Consider the following 22,606-nt stretch of genomic DNA (forward strand, 5'->3'; position numbering starts at 1 on the left):
CAAGTCTGAGTCTGGATTTAAATGATTCATTCCATATGACTCATTTTTTTTTACTCAGTGTTCTGTCACTATAACAAATATTAATCAGCTTAATAAAAGAATGGGTTTATTTTTGAGGTACAGTTTGGAGGTTTTAGTCACCCTCAGTTGGTCTTGTTGCTTTGAGGTCTACGGCAAGATGGCACATATAATAGGGATGTATGTCGTGGGATAAGCTGCTCACTTCATGACGGGTACATGGCAAAAGAGAGGAATGGGCAGAGGCTCAATAATCTCCTTTAAGAACATGACCCCTTGGTGATGTGAAACCTCCCGTTAACTCCCACATTATAAAATGATCAACCCCTCCCTTCCCAATGGCACCAAGCTAGAGGCCATACCTTTGACTCACGGGTCCTTCAAGATTCAGACTATGGTGATTCAAACCCAGTTCAATTGAGAAGTCCTTATTAATAACTTTGTCAGACATGTTTGTGGAACTACAGGGAATCGCAGAATTGTTCATCTCTGTCTTAGTTAGGGATTTTATTGCTGTGAAGAGACACCATGATCACAACAACTCTTATAAAGGAAAACATTCAATTGGGGCTTGCTTACAGGTTCCAAGGTTTAATCTGTTATCATTGTGATGAAAGCATGGTGGTACCCAGGCAGACATGGTGCTGGAGAAGGAGCCAAGAGTTCTACATCCAGATTAGCAGGCATCAGAAAGAGAGAGAGTAAGCCATTGGACTTGGCTTGAGCTTCTGAAACCTCAAAGCCCACCCTCGGTGGCATATTTCCTCCAACAAGGCCACACCTACTCCAACAAGGCCAGAAGTCCTAATACTTCAAGGAATGTGAGCCTGTGGGGGACAATTTCAAACTACCACAATTTCAATCTCAAACTATTGAAGACCAAATAAGAGACACAATTCCCACTCAGGACTGTGTCCACGTTTGCCTCTGGATTTGTTCACAGCAGCCACCACAAAGTTGCTGTGGATTGAGTGAGAAGTGCAGCCTCAGCCCAACCCATTCAACCTCAGCTCAGTCCCCTAGGGACTTCCCCCAAACTGCCCTACCCACTGCTGCACCTTAGGATTAGGCCAATGAATAGTACTGATATCAAAAGACAGTCAGTGTTCTAACTCCAGGTGCCAGGCCTCATGGCAAACACACAAACAATATCATAAGCCACAACAACACCCTTCCCCCAAGCCACCAATTCCTTAGTAATATTCCCCCAAGAAGAACAATTTAGACGAAATTCAAGACACGGAATTTTGAAGAACAATTATGAACATACTCATTGAACTCAAAACAAAGAGGACACGAAAATACACCTGGCTGAACTTGAAAAGGACAGAAATACAATAATTTATGTTCAAAATAACACAGATGGCTGAATGAAAAAACAACTCAGAACATGAAAACTGAATTCAATAAAGAAACAAATAGTTGGGCTGGAGAGATGGCTCAGAGGTTAAGAGCAGCCTGCTCTTCCAAAGGTGCTGAGTTCAATTCCCAGCAACCTCATGGTGGCCCACAACCACCTGTAATGAGGTCTGGTGCCCTCTTCTGGCCTGCAGGCATACACACAGAACATTGTATACATAATAAATAAATATAAAAAAAAAGAAACAAATAGTTGTCAGGCGTGGTGATGCCCAGCACTCAGGAGGCAGAGGCAAGCTTATCTCTGTGAGTTCAAGGACAGCCTAGTCTATAAAATGAGTTCCAGGTTAAACCTAGCTGTGTGATGAGACCATGTCAGAGAAAGAGAATAGAATATTAGGACTTGAATACAAAGTCTGATTCAAAGAAAATCAGACATTGTTTAAAACTCACAAATAGAATATGCAGGGAGTTTGAGACACCATGAAAAGACCTAATCTATGAATTATTTACATAGAAGAAAAAGACTAAAGGAGTATACAGCCACTAAGATAGCTCCTCAGAGGATACTAAAGGAAGTATTCTGGACTGAAACGAAAGGTTAACATACAAAAGACCAAAGAGTATAAGTGAACAATACTAGTACAGTTAATCAAAAGAAATCTAAGAAAACACCAGAAAAATTAGTAAAGGAAAAGAATTAACATATATGCATATTTCAATAATAATCCTGAATGCTAACCTCAAGACATTTACAGAGAGATTTTAATACCTACCCTCCTCTCACCAAGCCAGGTTATTCTGACATAAAACAGAGAGACATTGAAAGTAAGGAGCACTATAAATCAAATAGACATAACAGACGTTTATAGAACATTCCAGCCAAGCACTAAGTAGCACACATATGAAGCTGGAGAGAAGGCTCTACAATGAAGAATGCTTACCATTATTGAGGAGAATCCACTCTCAGCACCCACATAGCAGCTCACAGTCACCTGTAACTGTGGATACGGGGGACCTGATACCCTGCTTGATCTTTGTGGGTTTCTTCATGCACAAGGTACATATACATACATCCAGGCACACAAACATACACACAAAATAAAGTAAATATTTACTTTAAAAATAATGCATGTACTTCTCAGCAGGTCATGGAACTGTCTATAAAACAGAGCACATATTGGGACATAAAACAAGCCTCAAAAATTATAGGAAATAGGGAGTAATAATTCCACAGGAAAGAAACAGTTAATGTCCTATGCCTTGGGAGATAAGAGGCTCAACTAACTACTCTTGTCAAACTAAATCAACACAGCATCAAAATGCCTTCTAAACAAACAATCTATGCTTATGTTCGTATACAAAAGCAATTTTCAGCTTTAATCAGAGAAGCTTCTCTTGACAGTGACTAGCACTAAATGCAGACATGGGCAGCAAAGATGTCGAGAATAAGTGTTCAATCCTAAGCAAGGCTCAAGGGAAATTCTAGAATAGGGGTACAGGAGTTATGCAAGATCCACAAGATAGAGTAGGAGGCTGCAAAGCACCATCTTCTAGACTTGACACAGCCATTATAATCACAAACTCACCATTATGGTTACCTGCACTGGGCCTGCACAAGAGAAGAAGCTCATGGAACTCTAGCTCCTAATGCTGAAGTGTTGGCTATCAATAGACTCTGAATGAGAAGGAATCATTATCTTCACTTGGATGCCTACTTCTTAGCCCACCAGGCACCAACCGACAGCTCCAAAGCCACGGTCACACAGATGGCCCTTGTTAAGCTCAAAGGGGGAAAAAAAAAACAAAAAACAACAACATCAAAACACCACAAAGCAATAGACATTTCTATGAGAAAAAAAAGAAAAGGGGGATGATAGGAGATAGTAACAAGATGAGACAAGGCGAGTCATGAGAGTGGCCAGTATGCTTTGTGTACAAAGTGAAACTGACAAAGAACAAACCAAGGGGAAAACTAAGCAGGGTATGGTGGCATATGCCTTTCATCTCAGCACTAGCCTGATCTATCAAGTTCTGGGATAGCCACTGCTACAAAAAGATTATTGGGCATCTCCAGTCTGCCATGTGCTGTACTGCATACTACTAACAGCCACGTAAGTGTTTTCTCTGCTCTCCAGCCTTTATCATGATGATTATTGCCAGAAGAAGATGCTCGTGTTTATAGATCAGTCCTGAGAGCCTATGAAGTTCACCGTAGCTTCAGGTCTCTGTGAATAAGAACATACCTGAAATCAGTGATGTTCACCACTTAGCCTTGACTTTCCAATTCTACCGTTATCAACAGAAATGGTGCAATTGTTCCAGAAAGGAGTCAGATGTTATACCTGGCTACTATATCAACTCACTCCCTCTTGAAATTTGGTTTTATCATTTTCCCGCAACAGATTTTATCTTGACCAGTGATTTTGACTCCCTTTTCTTAGCTATCTTGCAACTGAGGATCAGCTCATAAAGGCAGTATATGTAGCCAGAGTTTCCTTTGACTGATGGGATATAACAAATAGAACAAATGCCTGAAGAAAATAACTCAAGAGAGAAAAGATTCATTTTGACCCATGGTTTGGAGTTTTGATCCATGGTGTCTGGTCCTAACTAAGCAGAAACATCGTGGAGAAAGAGCATGCCAAGGAAAAACCTTTCACATGGACAGATCTCCCTAGCTCAGATACCCGTTCCTCTTTTTCAAATTCAGTAATGTGGTCACGGGCAGCTCACTTTCGTGAGCCCAACTAATCCTCATTATCACCAAGTATTCCGCTTCTAAATACCATTGGCATGTCAACTTGAGGACTGGGTTTCCAAGACGTTACCTACCAAGGAACACATTCAAACTTAGGTATCATCCAAAAGTATAAGATGCATTTCCTATTATGTGTGTTGTTAATATTTATCTTCCTTTCTTAGAAGCACCATCTATTTTCAAGTGTCTGTAGTGCAAAGCATATGAATTCTCAATAAATATTCTGAGAAATATAGAGGTGTGAGAGCTAAAACTGGCACCTGCAGAGGTTAGCTGGCGTACCTTAAACCAGCAGCTTATGGCATAATTTTTAGCACATTTCTTATGCCTGTTTATTTTGTTATTTCTTTTAAATGTGTCTGTGAATTGCTTGACATTGGGGAAAATAAGCTTTTTTTTTCCATTGGGGAAAGTCGTGCATAGCGGTGGATGCCTTATAATTCAGCACTCAGAAAGCTGAGGCAGAAGGATCCCAGGACTGCAGAGTGAGAGTCTGTCTCTAAACAACAACAACAAAAAGAGAAAAAAAACAACAAACAATAATGGCCAGATACCTATACAAAGGCACAGACTGAAAGAGTGCTGGAGCATGTAGTCAGATTTATAGGCTAAGAGAAATGCAATGTCAAAGTTTTCTTGCATTGAGTTGGGAGGGACAGTCAGTGTACCTGTATGGAGGAGTAAAAAAATAAATCATTTCAAACTCTTAATGTGAAATTGTAAGCTTAGATCCCTTTAAAATCCTCATGTGTATTTAGTTTTGAAGAGAGATGAGATCCTTAGGTGACTGCTGTACTTCACCTCGAACAGTAGAAGAGAGATGAGTTCCTGTTGAGCGTAACTTTCACCTGTAACCACGGCAACATGGGAGCAGGCTAAAACAAATCAATATCTGGGCAGGTTGCTCAGGACAGATTTTTTTAGCCAATGCTCACACCTGCGTGAGAGGTCACAACTATGCCCTTTTGTACTAAGATCAGTGCTAGAGAAGGCCACACAACACCCCTGTGAGTCACGAGGCAGAATCAACCTTGTATTCACGGGTTCAGAATTTGAGACCAACTAGCATGGTGACGTTGGATATATACTGTCTCTGCTAGACTTTAAGGCTGCCATAGCATAGTACCTGCCTTCTAGAACTGCTCAGAAAGAATGAGTGAATGTCCTGAGCTCTGAGGCTCATGACTGACAGGCAGTACGCTCTATGGAGGCTGTGGTGGTTTGAATAAGAATCGCCCTCATAGGCTCCCATATTTGAGTCCTTAGTCACGAGGGAGTGGAACTCTCTGATAGGATTAGAATAAGGTGTGTCTTTGTGGAAGAAAGTGTGTCACTGGGAGTGGAGCTCCCATGGAGAGTAGAGCACTTCCCAGTCTCCTGTCTCTGCCTGTTGACTAGTTGTTGGTCTATCAATAGCCACCTCCTGCAAAGGAAGCTTCTCTGATTCAAACTAAACGATGCCCTAGTCTATGGCTTCAAATGCCCATGCAAAAGCCAGTCTCTCTGCTTGCAGATCAGGGCGTAGCTCTTTGCTACTGTTCCAGTGCCGCCCTTGCCACCACGTTCCCTGCCGTGATGATAATGGACACACCCTCTGAAACTGTAAGCTAGCCCCAATTAAATGCTTTCTTTTATCAGAGTTGCCTTCTTCATGCTGTGTCTTCACAGCAATGGGACAGTGGTTAAGACGCAGCCTGTGATACCTGCAGTGACTCCAGACTCTGAGATGGAGAAGGCTAGAGACAAGGCTCTGTCCTCCAGTTCCCCAAACCACTTGGTCCCTTTGTAGTCCAATCTAGCCCAGACCAGGGGCTCTTGTAGTAATTCTCATATTTAAATGACCTGAGCACGCAAAGACTAGCCATGCCAGTCAGAGTCCATTGCTCCACTTAAGAGAATAGCTGGTTTATTGTTTTCTGGTCAGAGGAAGCAAGATGGCTCCCATCCCCCCCACCCCCCCCTCCCGCTCCCAGTTCCGGCCCTACATGTGCATCCAGCTCCACGCGCTCAACAAATCACACTCAATCCATCTTGCCCTTTATCATGGTTCATTTTCCTTCTTTCTGCCAGCACGGCCTATAACATGAGCCCTTGGGAAACAAGCAAGCTCCGAGTTGTCTTAGCGTGCATAGGAATTCTGATCAGGCGAGCTATGCTATAACAGAAGGGTTCAATGGGCATTAAAGTCTGGCTGGCACTGGATTCTACATTTCCAAATCAAGCTAAAACCCTAAACTTGTCTGCCACTCAGAGCTCTGGCTTTGCATTATTGAATTCTCCCAACATATCAGCTATAAAAGGATTTTCTTTTAATTGTTTGGGAATGTTATACACCCAAATTTATTTTGATCAAATTCCACCTCTCATTTCTCCTCTCCAATCTCTCTCCTAATCCTATCCCACCTTTCACCCACAGATATTTCCCCTCCCAATTTTATGTGCTTTTTACACACACATAGACACACACACACACACACACACACACACACACACACACACACTGAGATGACTTTTTAAAGAATTCCCAAAGTCTGTTTGAGCTAGTAGTCTGGATAGTAGGGAGCACTGTAGGCTGGATAGTAGGGAGCATTGTAGTCTCTGTAATAGGGAGCACCGGTAGTCTGAGTAGTAGGGAATACTGTAGTCTGGGTAGTAGGGAGCACCAGTAGTGTGAGTAATGAGGAGCACTGTAGTCTGGGTAATAGGGAGCACTGTAGTCTGTGTAGTAGGCAGCACCGAAGCCATTCATTTGTACCTGAGCTTTTGTGGGTCTTCAATTGACACTTGCTTTTGTTTTTGTTTTGTTTTTATCTCACACTGACCCTGAGTTCTCTCGGTGGGTACACAGAACAACCGAGGCCCATTTCCTGGACTCTTCAGAGGGAACCTCAGTGCCTGCCTTTCCATGGTCCTTCCCATGGCCAGCTTCCCTAGCCGGTAGTCCCTGAAGTTTGGTCCCTAGACTGCCAGAGCGGAACTGGAAAGAATCCCTTCCCCGCCTGCAGTTCCTCAACGGCTCCATCACACAGTGCCAGAGCAACGCAATGAAGGCAGCAAGCGAAGCTGGTCGGAGTGTGGCTAAGACATCGCGAGTGACGCAGAGCGAGCTGGTAACTGAATTGTGCTGCCCGAAGCTAATGAACCTTCCAGTGTGGATGTGTTCTACTGCGCCCCCACAACGTAACTGCCCTTCCCTCACGGCGCCTCTGCCTCTGCTGTCCACCATCTTTCTTCCTCTAGAGCTCACTTGCTCTTAGACACAGGTTTCTAGTCCTGTACAAAGTAACTGAACAACCTGATTAGGAAAACTGCCTTTGCTAATTCCATGGTGTGTTGGGAAGGAGACAGAATTTAATTACCTGAGTAAACACGTAAAGAAATACAGCAGTTGGGCAATAAAATAAGTAGCTGTTCCGATTTTATCCTTTAAAAGAACCCAGGCCTGAATTCAGCGTTATTCAATTAGGCCCTCAAATTACTTTTGTATTAAGGGAAACAAGCCCTTCTGGAACAGCCTGTGTTTCAAGCTTTATGTGAACAAGGCCCAAGAAGAGCCAGGCAGATCGATCACTCAGGGTTGGGAGGCATAACGTTAATCAGGACATTAGTGCATTAGGAGAGGGATTTATGTAGTGCCTGGGGGAATATTTCGTTATTTGGGTAGGGACGGGGAGAATTTAAAGGGACAGTCCCACACACTGCCTGCCCCAGCCTTCTCTTCGGCTGCACCAACTTGAGTGTCTTGTCTGTGCTGGTGGATTATTAACAGAGGTTATTGGTCACCATGGCAAAACAATTGACCGATTGCACAGAACGTAATCTCATTTATGGGGGTGCAAAAAAAAAAAAAGACATAGGGTCAGGGATATAAATGCCCATCACCACTGAGGGCCTGCTGTAGTTGAGGAGTGAACCTACTCCAAGGAAACAGTTCAGAAAGCTCTGACCCTTGGCCCCCAAATTTCTTACGGAACTGAGTACAGCTGCGGGAACGCGCTGCCAAACTCGCGGAGGAGACCCGCGAAGCAGGTGGTGAGGAGCCTTTGATCTCTGTGCTTTCCTGTGCCACCCAGCATGTGCACCGGGGGCTGTGCCAAGTGCCTGGGGGGCACCCTCATTCCCCTGGCTGTGTTTGGCCTCCTGGCGAATATCCTGTTGTTCTTCCCTGGAGGAAAGGTGGTGGACGACAACAGCCACCTTTCGGAAGAGGTCTGGTATTTCGGAGGAATAGCGGGAAGCGGCGTCTTGGTGAGTAGAGAAACCTTAATATTCCCATAACAGAGAATTCCCCTGCTCGCATCCTTTTTCTCTCTGTGCTTACACGTACTGAAAAGTAGGGCTTTGATATACTCCCCCTTCCTATCAGCGGCTGAGGACATCTTGGGTTTCTAAGTGGTTCATCCCCAAGCTTGGGCTGGAATCAGCAGAGGACTTTTGAGCCCAGAGAATCAAGCTAACAGCCACTTGATTGCTTTATTCCAGTAAAATAGTGCCCGTAAGAATTATGAGCAAAGCCCAGTGCTTTCTACAAATGAACGAGTTAGAACGCAGAGGTCCGGAAGCTCTCATTCGGTTTCTTTGGCCCTGCGTTTCCGATAAGGTGGGACCTCCAGGTTGTAGCATGATACCCAAGTCTCTTTCCCTTGCTCTAAATCTCCCTTTAAATGAAAACTCGGGGTGCCAGCTCTTAAAACCTCCTCACAAAAGTTGGTCAGTCAGGCCAAACGGAACCCCCATACTCAAAACCGCCTATCTACCCACGAGCCTTGTTTGCTGTTAAGTCTTGCCTGCCTCCTTAAGCCACTGAGACCTGAGGTCTTCACTGGCCGGAGAGAAAACGCAGGCTTCCCTTTGCACGCACGCTGAGCCCTTCTCTTGCCGGCAGATGATCTTCCCTGCGCTGGTGTTCCTGGGCCTGAAGAACAATGACTGCTGTGGTTGCTGTGGCAATGCGGGCTGCGGGAAGCGATTTGCGGTGAGTTGACCGGGTCGACGGCTGGAACGATTCTGGGGTCCATTGCTGGTTTGTGCTGGGCACTAGGGGTGTGCCGAACCAGTCCCAACCCAGAGACTCTTGGGACATCTGGTACATGATTAAGCTCTGATTCTGACTGGTACAGAAGAATAAGGATAAATGTATCAAATTCTACAACCTTCATACTTAGAGGTATAGAGACACTTAAGTTTTACAAGCAATCAGTGACGTCAGAGCTTCAGAACTGGAGGGACACACAGAGAAGACCAGGGTGGGGCCCCAGACTTCCCTTTGCCACTAAGAAGCTAGGAGAACTTAAACAAACCCTATCTTTCTTCTGGCTCTGAATTGGCCTCCTCGTTTAAGGAGACCTGCCTGGGGCAAGAAAAAGGATGCTATCTCCCCTCCCTAAAAGCCCACTAAGCTGCCTCCTTTACCACAGCCAAGGGCACTATTTCTGGAGGCCAGCAATTCCCACTGCCACCCAGAATCTGCCTCAGGAGTCCAGCTTCCTCTCCTGTTTCACACGGCTTCCATCTTTTAGTTGGAGAGCTGGAGGCTGGTGAGGCATTGATGTTCCCAGGGGAGGGGGGGGGGGCACAGAAGGAATGCTGGCATGCGGGTCAGGTCCCACTTCTGCATCTGGGCAAGTCACCAGCTGTTGAGATAAACAAGTTGGACTGGAGCTGAATTCCCTAGATATGGTCAAACCCTGCTACGTAGATACGGGTGTCCAAACGACAGTTTCCTCTCACTCGTCCTCCGGTTGTTCTCATTCTAGAAAGGGAGGAAATCCTTGTTTTTATGGGGATAAGTCCTTGCTCTTTCTAAATCTTCAAACCTCCCTTCTAACAAAGGAAGAATCCAAGACTAGGAACATAGGTGACGTTAGGTGACTAAAACTTAATAACACTATGTTCATGTTTGCTAATAATTTCAGGTTTTCTTACAAAATAGTGATATAAATGAATAAAACGCTTGACTTAAAAACTATTAAGCATTTGGTTATATGATGAGGCAAAAATATGACGGAGGCAGACCCTGGGTTTGATGGGTAAAGGATGCTCCTGCGTCCTGGGGTCCAAGTTCCCCTTAAGGAGACACCTAAGCCAGTTTTAGATTCTTGAATGTCTCTCTGCCCATTCTGAAGCAGAACTGCCTTGACATTTCTTTCTCACCATCATCTGTCCATTTACTCAAGGAAGGAGGCATTTACCAAGTGCACACAAAAAAGCCCGCTGTGCTCTGTGTATAAAAAAACTGGAGGTTTTGTGTGACATCGTATCATTCATAGAACATCACTTCTAAAAATCACCGTAAATACTGGAAATTGTTCTTTCAGCATTTAAAATCATCATTTACAAAGAATATAAGAAACAGAAACAATTCATTTGCTGTAGTTGTGTCATAGGCTGTATATACTTGATAATATTTCCCTATGATTGGCTATGAAGGAAAGGAAGAGCTATATAATTCATGTTCCCATCAGATCATTTAAAACTTGTCAGCTTTGGAAGATAGGTTGAAGATGATGGTTTGAAAAACAAGCAATTAAGGAATTTGAATGAAAATAAGGAAAAACCGTATCTTAGAAATTGGTCTTAGCGCTTCTGGTGCCAGGCAGAACTAGACAATGACTGAGTGCCACACAACAGGCAGGCAGGGGTGCAGGCTTGCTTGTGCCTTTCTAGGTTTCTCTATAACTACACTGAGAAGCAAAAACATTATGCAAAACTTATATCTTTATTAGTACTTTTTTATATTTGTATTATACAAACTTTAATTTCGTTAGCTTTAAACAAAGCAAAGAGTGCATCAAGAAATTCATGTTGTTCCCAGTACAGTTGAGAAACACGTTCTAGAATATTTGGCCTGGTCAATATGTATCATCTCCCAGGGCTCCTGAGACCTCCCGCTGGGATCTACCCTTGGAGTGGGTTGGGAATGGCTGCATCCTACCTCCAACTGTGCAGACAGGAAACCAAGGCTTTAGGCCTCAGCTACTCAAGACCAGGGCACCGTGCTGGACAGTCAGCACCTGGGTTTCTTGGTATGGGTGGGGTTGTGTTTTAATCAAAGATCAGTACACAAAATGCACCTGGATATCTTACTTCTTTTCAAACCACAAGAAATGAACCTAGTATCGCTGGCCTCAGCACAACCTTGGCCTGTCCTATGTTGGTATGGCCGCTCCTGGCATGGCTCTAAGGCTCCATACATGCTGCTTTGTGGAACCTGGTAGTGTCCCCATCCCCCACCAAGACACACACACACACACACTCATGATACAAACACACCACACACAAAGCTGTATACTACACAGTGACCCTCTGAGCTATTTTCATAAATGCTTAAGGCATTTCCTTACAAATGAACACCACGCCAGTTGTCTGTGGAGCTCGGAGAAGCCCTGCCAGTAGAAAGATCTATAAGCAAACAGAGCAGAAGCCAGAGTAGCAGTTTCCCTCACCTCCACTGGCATTGTTATGTTTTTCTAGAATTCTAGAACATTCCCCAAATGTTAACTGAACTTACATCATTCTTGTCCTTCGGTTATTAAAAAAAAAAAAAAAAAGAAAAAAAAAAAAAAAAAAAAAAAAAAAAAAAAAAAAGCAGGAATTAGAAGGTAGGTGGGTGGCTGTGGAGATAAAGTGAGCTCATGACCTGTAACCAACCTTGAAATTACCTAACTCATAGTTTCATTGTGAAGCCTGAGAAAATGAGTTAGGTGGTCTTTGTCTGTGTGTGTGTGTGTGTGTGTGTGTGTGTGTGTGTGTGTGTGTGATCTCTGACCCCATACAGGCCCCTGAGAGGGGAGGAGACTGAAGCTCAGCCCGAAGGTCAGAACTCTCTGAGATAAATTAGGCTGATGAGCCTGGAAAAACAGCAAGGGTAGGTACTTGCAGGGTGGCCTTTGAAGCCCTGACCTAGGTTTGTTTTTTAGGTCCCAACCTCCTCTTCCTACGCCTAAGAGTCTCAGTGACTTCAGTTTGTCTGTTTGGTCATTGCCCCCTGTACTCTCTTTAATGCCTGGAAAATGTGGGTCTCTCAGGGCCCAGTGGGACAACCAATTAATTTAATCAACTCATTCACTTTAGCAAAGGTCCATTTAGAAACCTTGGACTTGACTCAAAGTTGAGGGTCTTTAATAATACGGTGGAAAGTAGATTGATAAAGGGGCTGGGGGGCAAGGCAGGCATTTCAGTTAACAGTATCGGGTAATAAATCCTGACATCCACACTTCAGGCAATGCGGTCAACTTTTTGGAGAAAGATCTTGGTCTCATCATAAGGCGATCTGTGAGTCTGTATTTCTTCTTGTGCTCAGCTCACTACTGCCCCCTACAGACAGATCCTGGATATCTCGTTCTTTATTCCTTCCAGTGACAGATTGGGGGAAACTTAGGCAATGCTTTTCAAGGATGCGTGATCATAAAGTAAGAAGTTAAAGTGTGGATTTCCTTCTTTTCACTCTTATCTTCAAAAACCCATCTTCTCTGACTAGGAATGACACTCTGTAGCAAAATGATTACCTACCATGTGTATGCTACTAAATTAATCTCCAGCCTACCAAAAATTTGAAGAAAACAAAACAAAAATGTAAAATGCCCTCTTGTAAAATGAGTTTTGGCAACGGCATTTTTTAACTTTCGGGAAGATATTACCAGAATCTGGGAAAGACGTTGCAACGTTAGTGTAAAGAGAAGGAACGTGTTCGGTATCGAAGACATAAATCCTGGAGAAATCCACACCAGGCAAATAAAGTAAGGAGTACCGGGAGGTGACAGGTGATGTCTACACTTTCTCAGGCTTACCCCTCACCAAAGCCCTTTAAACTACACAATAAAGTCCTCGTTTTACAAGTGAAGAAACTCAGGTTGAATATTCAGTTCTTGACTGGAGCCCACATAGCTTTCTCAAGCTGAGCCAAGACAGAAAATATGGGACGCTACTTACTGTCTTAGGAGAAAACAGGTGGGTTTGTTGGTACGCTGTAATCCCTGCACTCAGAGGCTAGCCTCGAGAGAAAGGTGGGAAGGACAGACCTAGAGAAGACTGACTTCAGGGAGGCCCCATTGGTCTCTTAGAATGTTTGTCAAGTAGGAAGGGCGGTGCCACCAGAGGTATCTTCTTTCCTCGCATTGCTGTTGCCCCGCCCTGTAAATACTATAACCTCAAGCCGCACGTTTTTCCTCCCCTTTCGGCCCCATCGTCCTTGCCATGAGATCAGCATAAAATAAATGGCCAAAGACACAGTCATTTGTCAGAGCAATGACCGTCCTGGGCTCAGTTATCACAGGACCTGGATAGGGAGGTCATAAGGTGCTCAGGAGGTGAGTTAGAAGGCATCTGATACAGGATTTTCTTATCATCTGTTTCAAGGGAAACTCTCACAGCATTCAAAGCGTACACGCATGTTTAGCAGTGTGAACAGAATGTGTTTGTGGGGGTAGCTCAACGGTAGAGCATTTGGCTGCAGAATGTGTTTCTGGAACAACCATCTAAGAGGAAATTCGTTTACTTTTGTTTTTCTCCCCAGCCTTTTGCATTTGTAGAAAGGAGGGTGAGGGTTCAACAATAAAAATATTGCAGCATAATAGTAATATATTGTTAGGCGCTCATGTATTGAATGCATTATGGTGTCATGGAAATTTTCCTGAGAATAAGAACAAAAGATCCCTGGGGTCTTATCAGTGAGTGGCATGCTGGGCATTATTTAATAATTCATCCCCACCCTGAGAAATGTCTGGTTCTTTGAACAGGTTCTCTTAGTCATTAATTATTGTTATTGCGCCTCGTTTTATGGAAGAGGAACCGAGGCAGAATGATTAACTTCTCAAGGTCATGCGGGAGGAGCCAGAACTTAGACCCAGCTCCTACTCCCTGGAATTCATACCCGTGACCATAACACATTAGTCTTCCTCTTTTCTATTTATTCCTTTCAGGGGGATAGAGCATGACCAAAGCTAGGATGACTGTTCCCACTCTGGACTCCAAACCTGGCGGGCAGCACCCGCTCTCAAGAGGCGCTATCTTGGATGCTGTCCCAGATCTTTTGCTTATTCACTTTAAATACTATCACTTTAGGGAGGGGTTACCCCAACATACTTAATTTGACCTCAGTAAACTCCCATTGAATAAAAGAAGTTTTTATTATAAAACCTATGATAAATGGGACTTGACCCATGCTGGTTTTAAGATAGATCATATCTGGCTGGGTGTGGTGGCACTAACTTTTTGATCCCAGCACAGAGAAGTAGATGCAAATGGATCTCTGTGAGTTCTAGACCAGCCTTGTCTACATAGTAAGACCCTCTAGCAAAACAATAAAAAAGATCATGTACCCCACTAGTGAACTTGACTAACATTTAGGACTCTTTATGTGATGTGAATTAAAATAATGTGATGTAAAGTTGCTTTATGTGATTCGCCTCTTCTGTAAGATTGTGAAAATTAGGGTGTTTTTTAAAATTTATTTTAAGGTGGGGTATTTCAAACTGGAACTCAAAAGTATAACGTACCACTTACAGCTCTCCAAAGCTGGAATCCAATGCCCCACTCCTATTCAGATACACTGTAGAGCAAAATAAAGCACTTTTTTTCACTTAAGAATGACTACATTTCTCTCCTTATCACATGTCTTTCCTTCTTGAGAGGAAACATTTCCATGAAGTCAGTGAACACCAGATCCACGAATTTTAAAATTTTTTTTCTACCAAAAATTTCAAATGGCCTAGATGAAGATTGTTCAACATGGCCATCCCGTGTGGCTACTGAGGAAGTGGAAATGGCCTGGTCTATTCAAAATAGGACCATATTCCAAAGAACTGATACAAAAGACATATATTTTATTCTGATTACATGATGAAATGATAACATATTAAATATGCAAAATTAAGCAAAATACACTGATAAAGTTAATATCTTCTGTATCTTCCTTTAAGCTAGAACATTTGCATTATATATGAGATTATCTTTATAGACAGAGGTGGTCTAGGAGAAGCTCAAATGATATGTTTTGATAAAAGGGGACACTGTCCCCTTGTTGATGGTTTTTGTTAACCTGGTTTCTCATTCGCCTAAATGGGGATGTTTTTACTCTGTGCTCACTCTTTGTCACAATCCTCTCACACTCTAGGTGAAAATTATATATGAACACCCTCTCAAAATAACTTTTATCTCTTTTTTCTAGTCAGGGTCTCTTTTATCTCAGGCTGGTTTAAACTTGACATATGGCCAAGTAAAACTTTTAATTTCTGAGCCTCCTGCCGCCACTTCCAGGAGCATGAATTACAGGCATGCCTCATTGTGCCCAGTTTTCAAAAATATGTAGAATTAGCATTCACTGGATTTTTAAAGAAAATTCATTATATTAGAAGATTTGAAAACAAATTATTGAAACAGCCAATGCATGAAATGTTAATAGAAGTGCTTTTTTACTTGCTAACATATTAAATAATAAGATGGGGTAGCAAGTCTATCAGAATTTCAGATTAGTGACAGGCAGTGACTAATGGTTGCAAAGCTATAACGTAATAAGATTTATAGGCAGTTCAAGAACAGCCTGGGCTACTGAAGTCCCATCTTGAAGGGAAGGGTGACATCCTACTGCTGACAACATCATCAGTACAGACTCACCTTGTGTATGATCAAACATGGTAAAATGTTTAGAATTGGCACCCAAACTCCTTTACCCAGATCCCTTAGGAGCAATAGTATGAGTTGAATTTTTCCTTTCACTACCACCTGGGTGTGGAAATCCTGAGCTATTTTAGCTTAAGGGGACTACTAGATCGTGGAGCCATCCACTCTTGTTAGCTCCAGAGCTGCTGAGGGTGCATCAACCAGGACTCCTAAGAGACCGATTTCCTTTCCTGGAAAAGGGACTCTTTTTTTTTAATACAATTCAAAGACCCCCTATATGTTCAATCAGTAATAGCTTAATGACGTCTCTCTAGAATAGGCCAATATAGGGAGATCAAGTAAGCAGAGAGCTATTTTCATTTTATCTCATGTCTGTGAGAAAACCAATTTTATTCACAAGAAAACTTGAAAATAACACACTGTTCGGTGCTGGTGGTCATGGGGTGTGGAGGTGTCAGGGCGTGAGTGTGGTACACATTCACATTACTACACGGGTAGTAGGTGGAAGGCTCTGGGCTAGGAGGAAGGAAACTTGGATCCTCAATGTAGCTCCGCCACTTTATAAATGTGTGACTTAGGATGACTGGGCTCAGTGCTTGGAGGTGGGGGCGGGAGGACTGGGAGTTCAAGGTCATCAAGTTCAAGGTCATCCTCAGCCACCAGCGAGTTAAGGAAATCCTGAGCTACAGGAGACCTTCTCAAAAAATATAATAATGAGACAAGGCTTGGAAGCAAGCAGCTCTACTACTTTAACACTATTGTCTTGGTTTTTATCTATTGTTTTGATATTTATCGGTTTGCTGTGGGGGAAGTATAGATGATACTAGCCATGCCACAGGTTTTTGAAAGAATAAACATTACACACATCTTCGCATAAGGCTCTCATCAAGTTGAGCCAGTTTTACTAGGTGGAATTGAAATGGCCGCACCAAGTGGCATTTGAGTTCTTCAATATTATTAAAATGTAACTTAGCCATCCTTGTAGGAGACATTCTAGTTTCTGAAGGCTCTCAGCTAGTCTGAAGATGTGAGGGGCCCTTTATTATAGAATCTTTTTTTTCTGGGAGAGAATCCGGTCTACATGGAGAAAGTGCCATCTAGCATGTGTCAAGAAGGTTTTCCAGACCATCCCATGCCTTTCTCTATAAGAGAATGAGACAGCATAAGAAAAACCTGCCCTGAAGGTAGGATTTATCTCCCCTTGCAGAGTGTGCTGTCCATTCCTAGAACTAGCTGTGTGCAAACTGAACGGTGACCTTGCTGGAGGTGGCAAGGGATGCTGCAAAATCAGAAAATAAGCCGCTTGAGTAAGTGCATGTTAAGTACCCAACATGTTCTCATTAGGGGTTCACAAAAAGAAAAAAAAAATAAAGCTCACAGGATTCAGTAAGAACCATAAATATCTCAAGAAAGAGGAAAACTGAGTACAGAATTGCCTCTTATTTTCCCCAAAACCAGAACAAAGCCTCCAACAAAACCATTAATGCACAAACATGCACTTATAGACACACAGTTAACACATTTATATATACATCGTGTTGTAGAAAACAAACTTAACAACCTTTTAGCTGGAATGTTTATCCCAACCACTGATTTTTAAATGTACTCGTGTTTCTTCAATATTAGTAGTTTAGTTGCTATATGTACTCTGCACCACTAAGAGATTAAAATCTCTTTCATGTCAGTTTGGACATACATACTTCCCTTTATTTTCCAAGAGGGCTTCTCTGTGTAGCTCTGGATGACCCGAAGCTGACAGCACAGAGCAGGCTGGTCTTGAACTCCCAAAGATCTGTCTGCCTCTGCCTCTGCCTCTGAGTGCTGAGATTAAAGGTGTGACCCCCCCACACACACACTCAGCCCATGCTATTTCTAATTACTATTTGGAATAGAGATTGTAGAAGTTTTACAAATTTCCAATCCTAAACATCCCCTTTGTCTGTAAACAGGAGTTAGACTGAGTGGTCTCCAGGGTGGCTTCTGACATTTGCCTTCTAAATTCAATTTTGATATTACTACTAAAAAATATCATCTTATCCAATCTATACTACCAATTAATCTCTTCACATAAAAAAAATCTTGAAGCTGTGCAGTGGTTCTTAAATTAAAATGCATGCTTTTAATCTCAGCAGTCGAGAGGCAGGCAGCTCTCTGTGAGTTTCAGGCCAGCCTGGTCTACAAGGGCAAGTTCCTGGACAGACTCCAAAGGTACAGAGAAACCCTATCTTGAAAAACACAAACAAACAAACAAACAAAATCTTGAGCCAGAATTGTTGAGATTATTTAGCATAAAAGAGAAAGCTTCCAACAGGTGAAGAGCTGTCAAGTCGATCTTCAGATATTTTAAGAGCCGCCATCATATATAAGGAAGATAGTTTTACATCTTTTTGTCCACAGGGAGTGTACCTAGAACCAGAGTGGAGACCCTCTCAACTTCTAGTCTCCAGCAGCATAAGCGGGATCTGTGCACTTGGCCAGAAAAATTAACCCAAGATATAACAGATTGGTCTTACATATTGGTCCTGTAGATTTTATTCCTTTTTCTTTTATTTTTTTTGAAACAGGGTTTCCAAGCAGCTATGCTAGCTCTGTAGACCAAACTGGCCTTGAACTTACAGAGATCTACCTGCCCCTGACTCCTGAATGCTGGGGTTAAAGGCATGCACCACCACCACCTGGAAAGTGTGTGTGTGTGTGTGTGTGTGTGTGTGTGTGTGTGTGTGTAAATACACATATATATTCAAACCTATATATTCAGCCTTTTATACATATTCAGACATACATTTATATAGATTCAGATGAATGTATATATGTGTATGTGTGTGTGTGTGTGTGTGTATATATATATATATACACACATATATATATGCCTGAAGGTACAGACAGTGTTGTGTTCCTCAGTCACCGAATAAGTGAAAAGACAGGAGTAATAAAGGGAACATGAGTCACAAAGCTCCATCTGAGAGAGCTGTAGGTCCCATCTGGAATTACAAATGACTGCTCTCCTATGGTCGTCATGTTTCGCGCCAGGCTGGGCAGGTTTGCTGGGTGGTGTAACTGAGCATGGATAATCTCCACGCGGTCTAAGAACTTTCCTGTCTCTCCTCCCTTTCAGATGTTCACCTCCACATTGTTCGCTGCGATTGGATTCCTGGGTGCCGGGTACTCGTTCGTCGTCTCAGCCGTGTCCATCAACAAGGGACCCAAATGCTTGATGTCCAACAACACATGGGGATACCCCTTTCACAGCGGGTAAGGCTCCACTGCACAACGAACATAATGTCATGGCCCCTTCATTGTGTACTCTCAAAATGTCGCCCCTCAAGGCAAAGCTGACTCTGTGGTTAGGAGAAGTTGCGTAGACCTCACTTCTAGGTCATTTTTGACAAACACGAGAGAAACAGCTAGAAGAGGATGCCTTAGTTGTCCAGAGAAAATTTGTTGTACCACAGCTCACATCCAAACATTAGCAGATTGTAGTTAATATTTTTGTCCTCAAATGGTACACCTAGGACCAGAGTGTAGAACCTCTAGATTCCTAGTCTTCAGTAACATGAGCAGAATCTGCCTGCCACATAGAACACCATAGCGACACTCCCAGCTGAATAAATGAATTCTACAATATTTAATTTAATTCCACAGTTTCACTAGCCATATTTCAAGTACTCACTAGCTGCTTGTGGCTTGTAGTACTGTGCCGAATAGCGAAAATATAGAACATTTCCATTGTAGTAGATGCTCTATTAGATAACTACACTCTCTCCTCTGAGAAGCTTGGACCATTTCTCATTTTCTCATTATCTCAGACCCTCTATTTTGCACAGTGGCTGAACATCCTTGGAGATCAGAAAGTACGGCTGTTGGATCTTCTAGCACATAGAGAATGGGTCCATTAAAAAAGGACTAAGTGGTTCACTCATAAACAGTTGTCCTTCCGCATCCACGGAGACTCCAGGACAACCGTAGTTATTGATGCACAAGTACCCTGCATAGACTTGCAACAGTGTTTCCATATTGCTTATAATACTTGAGGCAATGGAAATGCTATGCAAACAGCTGAAACACTGTTTTGCTTAGAGAACAATGACATGTTCATTACAGATGCATTGTACCTGTTATTTATGATCAAATTTACATATGTGGTACCTGAACAGCAGAGGGATGGCTGTACTAATTCAAACTACTGATTGTTCATTTACAGTAAGATCCTTAGAAACTTCAAGAACTGTCCTCAGACTGGGAAGGTGGGAGGCACTGGCTCTGATCTGATGGTCTTGGTGTGTTCACAGGCACCAAGTACTCCAACCCTATTCTCACAACTACACAAGCGTAGATCTGTCATCTTCACATCATATGGAGTGACTCCAAGATGTTTCTTTCATACCTTGCAGTGAACTGTTGAGGCTCCATCACCGTGGGGTTAGATTGAGGAACATAGAATTCAGACACCAGCACCTTAAGTCTTCTCTAGAGATGTTCTGTCGGTGGTTCAGTTTCTCCCACGGTAGGAGTCAGGAAAGCAGTGGGTAATGTCTTTCTGAAGGACCCATCTGAATTTCTTTCCATCAACAGCATCCGTGCAGTGTTAGCTATGGCTTATTGTTGTGTTCTGCTGTGTGACGAACATTGCCTTCCATGACTTAACGTCAATTAGCCTAAATGCTGTGTCAAAAACAAAGGAGAGAGAGGGAAGGGAACACAATAGAGGCTGTACCGCTCCAAAGCAATACAGCAGCCAGTGGTTGTGATGGGAAAGGCCTCTCACACTCCCCTGGAATAGGTAAGCTCACGCCCTGCTTGGGACGGCAGGGAATCAAAGGCCAAGGTCAGGAGAGTGACCATTGCACCTGTAGATAACACCAGAAATGCTGAGTAAGGTAAAAACCGGAAAGCAGAAAACCGTGTTTCAGAGCGCTGTGTACTCGGGCCTCGGATGAGGCCTGTTCCCCTCACAGCTGCTTCTGGTGGTTACTTTCACGCATGTTCCCATCCTATGTCTCTCTATCTGTGCCTCACAGTGACCACTCGTCTACCAATAGTGTCAGGTGACAGCTTCACACTGAAAACAGCATAGACTCAACCTTATTGGAAGGATCAAGATTTCATGAATTCTCCCATCTCTGTTCACCGTACAGGATTAGGAGTGAAGAGAAAAGGCAGATGTTATCAAGCTGGCCTCTAAGATTCCAGCTTGTCCCATGCAAGCTCCCTGGTTGTCAGTTTAGTCTCTGTGAGCCCCTATAAGCCCAGGTTGGTTGATTCTGTGCGTTTTCTTGTGGTGTCCTTGACTAAGGATGTCGAACAGTTCTTTAAGTGTTTCTTGACCTTTATTGAGAATTCTCTGTTTAGATCTATACCTCATTTTTAAATTGGATTATTTGGGGTTTGTTTTTGTTTTTTTTTTTTTTTTATGTCTAGTTTCTTGAATTCTTTATATATTTTGGACATGAGCCTTCTGTTAGATGTGGGGTTGGTGAAAATCTTTTCCCATTTTGTGAAGTGCTGTTTTGTCTTATTGATAGTGTCCTTTGCCTTACAGAAGCTTTTTGGTTTCATAAGGTCCCATTTAGCAATTGTCCATCTTAGTGCCTGTGCTGTTGGTATTCTGCTCAGGAAGCAGTCTTGTGCTGTTTGTTTGGTTTTAGGACAGGCTATCACACTCTATCTTTGGGCTTGCCTCAAACTAAAGGTATCCCTCCTGCCTCAGCCTCCCAAGTGTTGAGATTCCGGATGTCAGTCATCACACTTGGCTGACAGACTTCTTTTTAGTCATGTGACATGATCTATTTTACTTCGTTGTGGATGGCCACTTGATAAGTTGTGACCATCAAACTGGTCTCTAACAATGATAACTAGGATGAAGGCCATCAACATGCGTGCAGCCTCAGTTTCCCCTTCTTTATAAATGTCTGTGTGCTTATTTGTCCTCTTGGCCAGCCCACAAAAACCTCTCTGTCAATTAGTAGTTTATGACTGGGACAAAGCACATAAAGTCTCTGGGCCTCAGCATCCTTGTTTGCAGAAAGGAAAGAGCCCTGGGTTTCTGTGTGGAAATCGACGGATGACGACATGAAATGTCTGGGATGACAACCCGCATGGGAGAAGGAGAAGTACCTGGGGAGATGTGCTTGGGTTCTTTTTACTGATATTACCGGGTGTTTCGTTATAGGGCTTGTTTTGCGCAAGAGAAATGGTAATGGCTACTTGCTAGAGTAGGGGATCACACACATTTGACAAATGTCGCCTTCCTGCCTGTTTCCCTGTCACCCGCAGTGATTATCTTAATGACCAAGCCTTGTGGAGCAAGTGCACAGAGCCCCAGGATGTGGTCCCCTGGAATCTGACCCTCTTCTCCATTCTGCTGGTCATTGGAGGCATCCAGATGGTTCTCTGTGCCATCCAGGTGGTCAATGGCCTCCTGGGGACCCTCTGTGGAGACTGCCAGTGCTGTGGCTGCTGCGGGGTAAGTTAGGATTCTGCCGTTTCTTCTCGGAACAAAGGAGGCCGGGTTAGGCCGCCATCATCATGAGGTGACGGCAGTGAGTATGGCTGCCACTCGAGGGTTCCAACCAGCTCATACGGACAGCACCGTTGTCTTATTGTGTATGTAGTGGGCAGTGTGCCCAGACTGAAGCTGACCACACTCCCCAGCCCCACAGCCAGCTGCACATGGAGATATATAACTATAGCATTCATAGAAGGGCTTCAGGACGTGTTTGCCAGATGGGCATGTTCCTAGCAACAATACATCCCATCTGGCCGAGCATTCTCGCTGCCTACGAGGAAGAAGGATCAGGGCAAAGCCTAGACAAGTTTTGGTACAAGAAGAGAAAGGAGGGAAATTAGTCA

The 22,606-nt window shown here is 43.3% G+C and overlaps 1 protein-coding gene across 1 annotated transcript in view; it reads left to right on the forward strand.

The window, feature by feature from the left end:
- The first annotated feature begins 7,998 nt into the window (after nucleotides 1-7,998).
- Tm4sf4 (transmembrane 4 L six family member 4) overlaps nucleotides 7,999-22,606 on the forward strand; it is a 16,404-nt gene continuing 1,796 nt past the window's right edge. The window contains exons 1-4 of the mRNA XM_005344004.2: nucleotides 7,999-8,386; nucleotides 9,024-9,113; nucleotides 18,873-19,009; nucleotides 22,031-22,220. Of these exons, the coding sequence (XP_005344061.1) occupies nucleotides 8,213-8,386; nucleotides 9,024-9,113; nucleotides 18,873-19,009; nucleotides 22,031-22,220 (591 nt within the window). The 5' untranslated portion in view covers nucleotides 7,999-8,212. The remainder of the gene's footprint in view (nucleotides 8,387-9,023; nucleotides 9,114-18,872; nucleotides 19,010-22,030; nucleotides 22,221-22,606) is intronic.

The sequence above is a fragment of the Microtus ochrogaster genome, chromosome 1, assembly GCF_000317375.1.
Source record: "Microtus ochrogaster isolate Prairie Vole_2 chromosome 1, MicOch1.0, whole genome shotgun sequence".
Lineage (NCBI taxonomy): Eukaryota > Metazoa > Chordata > Mammalia > Rodentia > Cricetidae > Microtus > Microtus ochrogaster.